A 12,957-nucleotide genomic window follows, 5' to 3' on the forward strand; every position below is an offset into this window, starting at 1 on the left:
GGCCATCAGCTACCTTTATCTGGAGGTCCTAAAACCCTGCACATACATATAAGTGATCTAGACAAATCCTTGTCTTTTTTTTTTTTTTTAAGATTTTATTTATTTATTTGACAGAGACACAGCAAGAGCAGGAACACAAGCAGGGGAAGTGGGAGGAGAATCAGGCTTCCCACCGAGCAGGGAGCCCAATGTGGGGCTCGATCCCAGGACCCTGGGATCATGACCTGAGCCGAAGGCAGACGCTTAACGACTGAGCCACCCAGGCGCTCCTCCTTGTCTTTTGAGGTAAAAGGATTATCTATAAGCTCCACAAGTCTGTCTTCCTTAACTTGAGGAATAACCATTGTTTATGCTTCTGTTAGTATGCTGACTTCAAATCACTGCTCCAAGATGTTTGTAGAAACTCTAGCACAGTAATTCTAGGTCTGACTCTTTAAGTGTTAAAAAAAGCCACATTTAAATCCACTAGAGATGTCAAACCAAATCTTTGGAGCAAAAGACAAGATCCCAAATACAGCCTCCTACTCTGCAAGTATGTTTACAAAATTCATCTTAGTCTTTCTGATTTGCCAGACTATAAAGATACAATCCTTATTGGTACTTGCTTCAAAGCTAGTCATGAATCAATTTAAAACAATCCATCCTTTCAGATGACAATAAGTTAAATGCCTCACACTACAGATATAATATTCACTCAAGTGGTGTTTGCTATTTGCCTTTGCAAGGTGAAAGAAAGACCCTCCTGGCTATGACTGATTACCTATTCAGAGTTAAAAATTTGACTCCTAAGGTAAGAAAATTCATCCACACAGAAATGAAAGAAAAGACAGAGGACCATGACTGAACTGAATGAACTACTCATTTAAAATTCTCAGTATTTACCAAAAGAGCTCAAGATTTTTGCTTAGGAAGGGAATTTGGGGAGGAGGGGGTAAGAATTAATGTGGGTGACATTTCTCCAAGGAAAAAAATCCGATTCATTCATAAACAACCAAGCAGGAATAAAACGTAGGAAACAACTATTTAACTCATATAACTTTGATTCATAGTGGTAATAAATGTCTCATGGGGTTACAGAATTTTGCTGCTAACTGCCTTTCCTCTTCTCTAGCCAGACTTAGTCTGGCAATAGGCCTGTTAATTATGTAGTCAGTAGGGAAAGAGAGTAAGCAAGCCATTCCATGTGAGGAAAAAGTCAATTCAATTAACTTTCCTCCCTGCTAAAGGTACCCAATTGTCTACAAACAATCCAGAAGTTCTTAAGGAGAGAACTTACATATACAAAGGACAAATCTTTACACACAAAAAAAGATGACAGACAATAGACTGGGACTGGAAAGAGGATAGTCATCTCTGTTTGTCTTATGGTTCACATTTTTTCCCCACAATTTGAGGAATGTTAAAAAGAAAACCATAAGCCCAAAATGGCATCACCTAGGTTAACCAAGTCAGTAAACCAAGACTTAATATCTAACCTAACTACAGTTTCAACCACCAAGAAATGTAACCTTTAACTAGTCAACATGGGAATTTCCTGGTCAGCACTAAGATATTTACTAATAGACCCTGTCTGTTCCCCTTGGAGGGTGACCTTGCCTAAAACAGTGGATTCTTGGCTAATAATTTCCTCTTTTCCATTCCCTCTTTACCTTAAAAAACCTTTGCTTTCCTGTAAGCCTTCAGAGCTCCCCTCTACTTGCTAGGTGGAACGATGCCCAATTCATGAAATGATTACCAAGGGCAATTAGATCTTTAAAATTTACTTGGTTGAATTTTTGTAATTTAACAGGAACTAATTCCGGTAGGTAGGAAACAAAAACCAAGAAACAAGAACAAAACGTAAAATTCAAGGAAAGAGGAATAAAAAGCTGAAGGAGAAAATCATTTAGGAAGGAGCAGGACGCAGGGAATTTCAGGAGGGAATGGATTGGGAGGAAGCCACTCTGCCTTTATATGCTTCAGTTTTCTCATCTCTAAAATGAGGGGATTGAACCCCAGGAGATTTTGTAACTCTAGTACTCTTTGTGTTTTCAGAATAACAGAAAATTTGGATAAACGACTAACAACACTAATGGCTTTACACATTTAAGCGTTTCCTGACTCTCTATATACTTCTAAAGAGACTATCTGGAAATCTGGCTTACTGCCAGTAGATATACATAGGTAATGGTGACTAAAATGAAATCGAACAGCATGACGGGCGGAGCAACTGCACCATGTCCAAGGGCAGCTCAGCAGCTGCACCAGCCACTGTAGGAGGGGTCTTCCGCAGGTCCCCCCTCCCCCCTCCACACCAGGGATAAAATTTAGCAACAAGAAGCAAGCAGTTCACGTGGTGTCAGTGGACTGAGACTAAACCAATACCGGGGCCCTACAGCCCTATCCCCATCAGCCTGATAATCCCCAGCGTCGCCGAACTCCCTCTGGGTTCCTGGGCCAGCAAGATGCTGGAACAAGATTCGGAGTCCACGGCTGGGACACGGATCCTAGTCCCACCGGCAAGGAACCAGTAACCAAGGGAGCAGCACCCCACCAGGGCTCACCGCAGAAGCCCAGCCAGTTGGTTCCAGGGCCTGCCACTTCTGCGGGGGCACCTTCCCTGGTCCGACAACAGCCCCGGCCCAGCGCCCGCATCGCTGCTGTTCCTGTGACAAGGCCTTCTCTTACCGGCCCAAGCTGGCCATGTACCCGGCTGGCACATGGCGGCCTCCCCCCCATCCATGCCCCAACCGCCCAAGGTCTTCTGCTATCCCTCCAAGCTTGCAGCCCATGGCCACATGTGCCACCAATGCCACCCCTCTCCTTGCCCACACTGCCACAAGGCTTTTTCATTCCCCTCCAGACTGGCTGCACAAAGCCTGTGTCACAACCCCCATGGTGCCAGGCAACCAGGCCACAGCCCTGCATCGCTGCTCCAAGCTGAACCTAGGCCTTTGGCTAAAGACCTGTCCTGCTCCTTCATCAATGCAGCTAGCATCAGGCTGACAGCCCAGGGCAGCATGAGCGAGCCCTCCCCTTAGCTCATGGTCCTCTCTGCCACCAGCCTGGGTCAGTAAAGAGGTGGCATTTCTAAGCTGGGCTGGCAAGGAGATTGGCTCCATGCTGGGCTCGAACTTATAAGGCTGAGGAACTCTTTCCTCACCTGTTTTGGGAAGGGGACGATATCATCCACAGAGAGTTAGCAATGGGCTCCAAACCATGGACTTGGAGCTGTGGTTACAAAGCAAGTCCTGGCTCTGGTTTTCCTCTCCTATTCATATGGCAAAAGTAAAAAGTCTGCTGCCACTGTGGTTTGGTAAGGAGTGTGGGGAAACAGGGTCTCTCCTTATTGTTTTAAGTTAAATTCGTACCTCCATTTTGGGAAGGAAGGAAGGAAGGAAAGAAGGGAGGGAGGGAGGAAGACAATAAGATTTTACTAGCTTAATTCTACAAAGGGAAGGGCACACAAAAGATCATGAATCAGAATGGCTTTGGCCTTCTCAAGAGCAGCACTGGAAGCTAGAAGACAATGGAGCAATGCCACCAAAATTATGATGGCAAATAACTTCAAGTGTAAAATTCTATACCCAACCAAACTAACAACCAAACGTGAGGGAAGAATAAAGACATTTTTCAGACATATAATGTCTCAAAAAGATTATGTCTCACATGCCATTTCTTAGAAGAAGCACTCTATCAAAACACAAGGAAAAGCTAGGACAAAGGAAATAGGAGAAACTTCACAGGAGTGAGGCAAATCAAATCCCCAGGATGATGGTGATGGGAAATACCAGGGACAGCTACACGGGAGCAGAGAGAGCAACTCATCCATACTAAAGAAGTATGACTCAAGAGGGAGCATATTGAAGGACTGTCATCACCAAGATGGCTTTTGCTATTGTATTGGCCTTTTAACCTGACAATGCTAAGGTAAGTCTTCCCCAAATTCATTTTTGTACAAGATTTGCTTGGCAAGTACCTGCTTTCCCTTCTATGCCCTACTTCCCAGATCAGCCCAAAGACCCTCATTTTAACCCAAAGAAAAACTCTGCTTTGACCTATTTCTCAAAGCTGGAGGTTGGTCACACTGAATTTAAAAGCAGAAAATATAGAACAGTTCATCACCTCTAACCATGTTTCTGTTGGATATCCTGTAAGAACCTGGAGCCTACTATAGACCTGACAAATGCTCTGAATATGATAAGCCCTATGTTTCCCAGGATTCACTTGCCCACTGACTTCCCCAAAAGGGGCTCTTATAAACTATCAGGGAAGTTGAAACTAGATTATGATTCTGAAACAACAGCTTTTCTCTTCTAGAAATATTTTATCTAAGAGGGATAATAATGCCCTTTTTTATACAGCCAGGTTTGTACTTTGCTATTCAGCTTTTATATTAGCCACTTTTAATATCACTTTACACATAAATATTTAAATGAATATAAATAAAGCAATTTAATATGTGATTTTGAAAAGTATTATAAAGGAAATAAAACCTGCCAACAGGACAATTATGGATGGCACCACCAATGGTGAAAAGTTATCAATGCAACTCAAAGTTTTTTTTATAATTTTTATTGTTATGTTAATCACCATACATCACATCATTAGTTTTTGATGTAGTGGTCCATGATTCATTGTTTGTGCATAACACCCAGTGCTCCATGCAGAACGTGCCCTCTTTAATACCCATCACCGGGCTAACCCATCCCCCCACCCCCCTCCCCTCTAGAACCCTCAGTTTGTTTTTCAGAGTCCATCGTCTCTCATGGTTTGTCTCCCCCTCCGACTTACTCCCCTTCATTCTTCCCCTCCTGCTATCTTCTTCTTCTTTTTTTTTCTTAACATATATTGCATTATTTGTTTCAGAAGTACAGATCTGTGATTCATCAGTCTTGTACAATTCACAGTGCTCACCATAGCACATACCCTCCCCAATGTCTATCACCCAGCCACCCAATCCCTCCCACCCCCCACCACTCCAGCAACCCTCAGTTTGTTTGTTTCCTGAGATTAAGAATTCCTCATATCAGTGAGGTCATATGATACATGTCTTTCTCTGATAGACTTATTTCACTCAGCATAACACCTTCCAGTTCCATCCACGTCATTGCAAATGGCAAGATCTCATTCCTTTTGATGGCTGCATAATATTCCATTGTGTATATATACCACATCTTCTTTATCCATTCATCTGTCGATGGACATCTTGGCTCTTTCCACAGTTTGGCTATTGTGGACATTGCTGCTATAAACATTGGGGTGCATGTACCCCTTCGGATCCCTACATTTGTATCTTTGTGGTAAATACCCAGTAGTGCAATTGCTGGATTGTATGGTAGCTCTATTTTCAACTGTTTGAGGAACCTCCATACTGTTTTCCAGAGTGCAACTCAAAGTTTTTGTAGCAATGTGGGCCCAAAAAGCTCAACTGCAAGTGGAAAAGAATTTCCTCTGCTGAATGTCTGATGAATGAGCTAGCTTCTCAAAATTTAACTATGCATGGTTCATAGATATTATTTCCAGTTATATTAAGTAGATATTCAGTGACTTTACTGACATGCCAAATTCAAGCATTCTCAATTATTCTCAAATCAACCTTGGATTTTTCTTTTCCTTTTTTTTTTTTTTTGCACCCATAGTGTAAAAACATTGGACTTTATCCCACTGAGCTTGTATAACATAAAATACTTTTCAGAGTACGTTCCTTCATTCATTGAATAATTTTCTAGCTCACAGCTGCTGAATGTTTTTCACTGTAGTTTTGGAGGTATTGTTTTTTAATTACCTTCAGTCTTCCCTTATTAATGGAACTTAGAGGCTTCAGTACAAGTTGGTTTGAGCCTTTAAGGACAAAGATTAAGTCCTTAAAGAACAATATTAACCTAGTGCTGGTAGACACAGTTCTTCTGCTTGAACCAACAGTCACTCACATAGAAGGACAAACTATTATTGCAAACTACTATGTAACTACTAGTATATTCTACAAATAGATTTTATTTAGGCAAAGGGCAATTCCATGTCTTCAAGTTTGCATTCTAACTCAAATAATCCAATCTATAGAGTCTGCAGTTGTTAAAGGCTGCTGCCCCTAACTTTTTTTAACGAACATAAATTACCTTGGAGAAAGAACCAACAAAACTCACTTTAAATAAATCGTATACAAAACTCTTTCCAGGACCTGGCCCCTGTGTAGCTCTCCAGATTCATCTCTTACTCTGTTCCTCATTTCCTATGTTTAGCCAGGCTCCTAGTTCCTCCAATGCCACTCTCTCAATTCTAGGCCTTTATACAATCCATTCTCTCTCCACCTCACTTGCCCATTTAATCCATCAATTCTCGGCTCAGGCATCACATCCCCAGGGAAGACTTCCCTGGCCATACCCTGTCATGACATCTTAAGATTTCCTTTTATATAACACTCGCCACACTAAACTATAAGTTCCAGAGGGCAGAGACCATGTCTATCTTATCCACAGCCCTATCCATATCATCTAGGATAGCACCTGCAAAGATTTGTTAAACTGGACTAAAGTTTTTATCACTAGATTTTAAGCTAAATACTTGTAATTTTCAGTAAATTGGCCTAGGAAATAATTCAAGTTTCCTGAAGCAAATACCTGACTTTTAACCTTTCTTTCCTCCTCCATGTTCTCACACTTTCTTTTGCTTCTTTCAAAAGTTAACTACTCACTTCCTTTTGGGCTAGAAGAAAATGTCAGATTCATTTAGGGCTGTTTCAATAATATTGGGATTTTATTCTCTTTTATAACATTACTCTCAAATTATAACTATATATAATTATTGTATAATTATAATATTGATAGATCATCCATTCAACAAATATTTATTATGAACCTATTAGATACAATACTAATTGCGTAATATATGAAGTTATTGGTATCTACTTGCTAATCAGGACATCATAGCTCTGTACTTCCCCTGTCCTTTAAAAAGACAGTACAGTGGATACTTTCTCTCAATGATGAAAGAACACAACAGCAGCAATGGTCTTTTCTTTAAAATGTTCTAGAGGGAAAATCTGAGAAACAAGAATAGGCAAGAATAACTCTTAAGTACACTGTATCTTGGAGAGGCAGGCACAAATACACTCTTAACGACAATAAAAGAATTTAAACAAGTATTTTGACAATCAGTCTCCTCACCTTAGAGGCTGCATTATCCCAAATGGCTAGACCAAAGTAGTCTTCTTCCAAAAGATTGAGGTGCTCACACACTCGTTTAAGCAAATCTTGTCCCTTAGCATGTTTCTGCAAAGACATACATATTTTGAGGTTTCCTCTTATTCCTGTATTTATCACCAAATAAAATAAAGTGTCACTTCCCAATTTCCTCTTTTATCGGTGGTTACCACCACTTTCTGATGGTTTATACAGCGTAAGTAGAGCAATGTGGGTTATAAAAATCCTGTTTCTTTATTTGTCAGTTGTCAGCTTAAATATGCAACACACTTAGAGTGGCTTGGAAATAGTGCTAGAATTTAAAGCATAATTTTACCTTCCCTTCATCAACCATTCCCTACTTCCATCTTAAACATCACATTCTTTATTTTTGGTGCAGTATTTCCTGAAGCTTGCTATGGGCTGCTGTCATCATGACCACCTAAATTCACTGAATCTAGTGTCAACATTGACAGTTAATAGTGACTATGGAAACCATCAGACTTGCTACTGTTCTCAGACCAAATGTCCTAAGAGAATGAGCTATGTCTCAACTCCCTCCTGAAAAATGCACAAAGTCTAGATACCCAACAGACATTACCTGTTGCAGTGGCTTTTTCAGTGGTGTACGAATTGTCTTCTTAGTAAAGAAACACTTCTTAGAAAATCAAACCACTGCCAAATTTGGGTACTAATATTCCTAATTAGCCTAACTTAGAGGCTAAGATGCATAGTCAAAAAGTCCTGGCTCCTCCATTTACAAGCAAAACAACCTGGGTCAATTCAATTAATAATGCTGAACATTAGCTTTCTTATATGTAAAATGATAAGAATATTTATATCCATCTTACCTAGCTACTGGAATTGTTGAAAAAAATCAAACATGCTAATGACCTCTCAGAAATATATTTTTTAAATACTTCAAAAAAATTAGAAATCATTTTTGACACACACACATGACATGTCCTCTCAATGAACAGTTATTTTTAATGACTGTTAGTAATTCACATAGATGTTAATTCATTTTCAGACTTAACCCATCTATGGTAATCATTTTCCTCATTTTTCCCTCTTATGTTTTCACTCCAAATGACAGAAATGATTTGGGAATTCTTCACGTACAGGTCCCTACTCCCTTATTTATAATTACAAAATCCAGAAGCTCTAAAAAGTAAAATTTTAGGCTTTTTGGCGGGGGGTGGGGGGGGGGGGGGGGGCGGATTCCAAAGTTCATGTGAAGGCAAATCCTGACCTGAACTGTTATGAGGCTATTTATGGTCTTTATGTACCTACCTTAGAATGAATCTTGGTACTGCCACACACCCTGCTGGGTGTGTTATGAAATATGCAGCATAAGTACTTACTCCCTTTCTAAAACCCAAAATATTCTGAATTCTGAAACATATCTGCCCACAAATATTTCAGGTATAAAGAACCCAGATCTGGACCTTGGTCTGAATGGGAAGAATGTGCGGAATAGCTTTTCCCATCTCTCAGCTAGCTAGTGGTGAGAAGCAGAAAGAGCAGACCATAGGTCTCTGGTAGTTACCAGGTATAGCAGCTATTTTCAAAGTACAATAGTGTATTTTTCTTGATTTCTTCTTTGAAACTTGGAGAGGGAATATCTATTAATAGATATAAGGTGATATTTTAGACTATTAGTGCTTTGATATATTTGCATTTGCAGGCAGATAATTCAATTCATAATTACATACCTAAAATACAAGTATATGTGAATTATATATGTCTTATCAATAAAGGCTATTATTAGTAATAATCACAACAATTGCTTTATATCAAGCATATAACTGATAATTACTGCTCTAGTTTAAAAAATGGTTAGATTTTTAAGGATTTTAACTTGTCTTGAAGGAGCAAAAGAATAACCAAGTAAGTGACATTTTTTATTCAATCCTGACTCAATGACTTATTTTTTCAGAAAATAACAGAGTATTTTAAAAAATGGCATTACTTGATTTAAATTGTTTATATCCTATTTCACAGGGCTAAAGAAATGCATTGAATAAATCAAGGCTTATTAAGGTTTAGATCTGGGCCAGCAGAAATGACCACACAGTAACTTTTTTACAAATATAATTATGGGAATAGCTAGACCTAATATCAGAAATTGAGGCTACCTGGAAAATCTAGTCATGGCAGGTCACTCTATAAATAACAACCAACTGTTTTTAAACGAAATTGTTTTGGATTATGAAAGTAACACATGCTCAATTCACAAGTTTTGGCAGATACAGAAAAAACTGGAGAAGAAATAAGACTCACTCATAATCCTTCCAGGCCTCCACTTCCAGAAAATCCCTATTAACATTTCAGTTCATAGAAACAGTCACTGGCACTACTTACTCAACCCTACATGGAACAATTTTTAAGAGTTCTGACTATGGAAATTAAAATGCACTCACCTCCACAACACATTCATAAACGGTGTCATCCAACAAAGAAACCTTGCAATGCATGTTTCTGTGTCTTCTGATTGATTTCTGGGAAGCTTTTAATTCTCTTTCTGCTTTTGAGTCAGGACTTTCTTCTTTTACTTCTATCTTAGAGCAGTCTTCAAGGCCTCCCCCTTCCTTAGTTTCAAAGTCTGGATCTTCTCTGTGTTCTTCCTGAGCAGGCTGCATATCCATGACATCAAATCAGTAATAAAGACATTTCACAAAATATGCTGTATACATTTTAATAACTATAATAATGCTACCAATAAATGCAGTGAGGAAGAAAAACTGCTAAAACAAATATAAATGATATTAAGATTAAATAAATTATTAATCTATAAAAGATATTATGATCTCCTAAAAGATCTATACACTCACTATGCTATCCTTAAAACTTCTCAGGTAGAATCCTACCTTTCAAATCAACACATGAAGGTTTTAGGTAAACTACAGGACACCAATCTGTTGCTCTCAGCATTATGTATTTTTCCTGACTATGCCATTATATATTATTTTTTTAAAGATTTTATTTATTTATTTGTCAGACAGAGAACACAAGCGGGGGGAGCAGCAGAGGCAGAGGGAGAAGCAGCCTCCCTGCTGAGCAGGGAGCCCAATGTGGGACTTGATCCCAGGACCCTGGGATCATGACCTGAGCCGAAGGCAGACACCTAACCGACTGAGCCACCCAGGCATCCCACCATTATACATTATTAAAGTTTATCAAAACCTTACCATCTCTGCCCCATGCTCCTCAATTTTAGCAAGGTAGCTTTATGAATTGCAAAATGAGATGTGATTTATCACATATTCTAAATCTTATGAATGGCTAAGAGGGAGTCTTGGGACCAATTTTAGAGCATAAAGCAACATATAAACTAGGCTAACAACTGTAACTACAAGTTAACTCCTTTCTATCATTTATCTATCATGCTCAATGCAAATACGATTCAAAGAAGCAAGAGACATTGAAACCTGGGTTTCCAGGGGTTATCCTGAAGTCATCCCAAAGTTATACAAGTAAGTGAAACAACATTTTGGCACATACTTTCTTACTTCCAACATAATAAAACTGCTGAAAGATTCTTAACTGAACCTCACTAATTCTTTTCTTTCGGAATATAAGGTTGACATAAAGGAAAAAGGACCTAATTATTTAGCTCCCGAATTAGATATTGGAGGTGGTCCAAAAGGCTCCTCCCCATCCTTCGTGGCCCTTTCATGCGACCTCTTCAGAGAGGCCTTCAATCGGCTGTCCTATCTAGCCTATCCCCATTCTGCTATTCATGTTAGTACCCCACTTACTCCCTTCATAACATTTGTTATAATAAATATTTTGTATTTACTACTTTTTTGTCTCTTCCATTAGACTATAAAGTCATCAAGAGTAGGGATGTTTGCTTTATAACAACAACAACACTATATAACAATTAAAACGCATCAGTTACTATTCTAAAAGCATTACTTATTTGAACTCACTTTATCCTCATAATAACCCTGTGGGGAGGGGGCTATTGTTATTCCCACTTGAGAGATAAGAAAGAAGCCAGAGCTGTAGCAACATTTTTTCTAGATATATCTCCTGAGGCAAAGGAAACAAAAGCAAAACTAAACTATTGGGACTACATCAAAATAAAAATCTTCTGCACAGCAAACAATCAACAAAACTAAAAGATAAACTACTGAATGGGAGAAGATATTTGCAAATGAAATATCCGATAAAAGGTTAGCATCAAAAATATATTTAAAGGGCGCCTGGGTGGCTCAGTCAGTTAAGAGTATGCCTTCCGCTCAGGTCATGATCCCAGGATCCTGGGATTGAGTCCCGCGTCAGGCTCCCTGCTCAGTGAGGAGTCTGCTTCTCCCTCTCTCTCTGCCTGCTGTTCTGCCCACTTGTGCTCTCTCCGTCAAATAAATAAAATCTTTAAAATATATATATTTTTAAATTTACATAAAACCAAACCCACAAATAATCCAATTTAAAAATGGGCAGAAGACATGAACAGACATTTCTCCAAAGAAGACATCCAGATGGCCAACAGACACATGAAAAGATGCTCAACATCACTCATCAGGGAATTGCAAATCAAAACCACAATGAGATATCACCTCACACCTATCAGAATGGCTAAAATCAAAAACATGTGGTGCCTGGCTGGCTGAGTCGGTGGAACACTCAACTCTTAATCTTGGGGTTGTGAGTTCAAGCCCCACATTGGGTGTAGAAATTACTTACAAATAAAATCTTTAAAATAAAAAACATAAGAAACAACAAGTGTTAACAAGGATGTGGAGAAAAAGGAACCCTTGTGCAGTGATGGTGGGAATGCAAACTGGTGTAGCCATTATGGAAAACAGGAGGGTGGTTCCTCAAAAAGTTAAAAATAGAACTACACTATAATCCAGTAGTTGCACTACCAGGTATTTACCCAAAGAATATGAACCCCTATATTTACTGCAGCATTATCCATAATAGTAAATTATGGAAGCAACCCAAGTGTCCATCGATAGATGAATGGATACAGAAGATGTGGTATATATCTACAATGGAATATTATTCAGCCATAAAAAGAATGAAACCCTGGCATTTGCAACAACATGGATGGATCTAGAGAATATAATGCTAAGTAAAGTAAATCAGTCAGAGGAAAACAAATACTTTATGATTTCACTCGAATGTGGAATTTACAAAACAAAACAAAGGGAAAAGAAAAAGAGAGACAAGCCAAAAAAACAGACTCTTAACTATAGAGAACAAACAGATGGTTGGTGGGGGTGGGGAATGTGAAACTAGGGGATGGGGGATTAAGGGCGCACTTATCTTGATGAGCACTAACATATGGAATTGCTGAATCATTGTATTATACACCTTAAACTAAGATAACACTGCATGTTAACTACACTGGAATTAAAATAAAATTTTAAAAAAAGAAATTAAGTTTATAATATGAAAAAAAAATAACCCAATTGCAAAAAAAAAAAAGAATAGGTAAAAGGGATCAAGAACACTTATTGAGCACTAAGTAATGTATAGAACTGTCAATTTACTATATTGTACATCTGAAACTGATATAACACTATATGTTAGCTATACTGGAATTAAAATTAAAAAAAAAAAAGAAACTGAAGCCTGAGAAGTTAAAGTAACTCATCCAGCATCATTCAATTAATAAGTTACATACCAGTCTGGCTCCAGAATTCATGATCTTAAACCTCTTTGTCATATTGTACCAATGATATCCAGCCTAGGGCCTGGCACACATAGTAGGTTTTCAATAAATACTTGTTGAATGAATAAGTAAACATTAAAAACTGATATATGGCTTCCAAAAAATCCAAGG

General features: G+C 38.7%; 1 protein-coding gene across 17 annotated transcripts in view; it reads right to left on the reverse strand.

Moving 5' to 3' along the window:
- EPB41 (erythrocyte membrane protein band 4.1) overlaps positions 1-12,957 on the reverse strand; it is a 203,040-nt gene that overhangs the window by 92,293 nt on the left and 97,790 nt on the right. For all 17 annotated transcript variants that reach the window (XM_073903077.1, XM_073903069.1, XM_073903072.1 and 14 more), the window contains 2 exons: positions 9,584-9,796; positions 7,146-7,250 (listed from right to left, as the gene is read on the reverse strand). In XM_073903077.1, coding sequence (XP_073759178.1) covers positions 7,146-7,250; positions 9,584-9,637 — 159 coding nt within the window. In that variant the 5' untranslated portion in view covers positions 9,638-9,796. The remainder of the gene's footprint in view (positions 1-7,145; positions 7,251-9,583; positions 9,797-12,957) is intronic.

The sequence above is a fragment of the Callorhinus ursinus genome, unplaced genomic scaffold (genome assembly GCF_003265705.2).
Source record: "Callorhinus ursinus isolate GAN/ISIS: 27379988/994484 unplaced genomic scaffold, GSC_fseal_2.0 scaffold18, whole genome shotgun sequence".
NCBI lineage: Eukaryota > Metazoa > Chordata > Mammalia > Carnivora > Otariidae > Callorhinus > Callorhinus ursinus.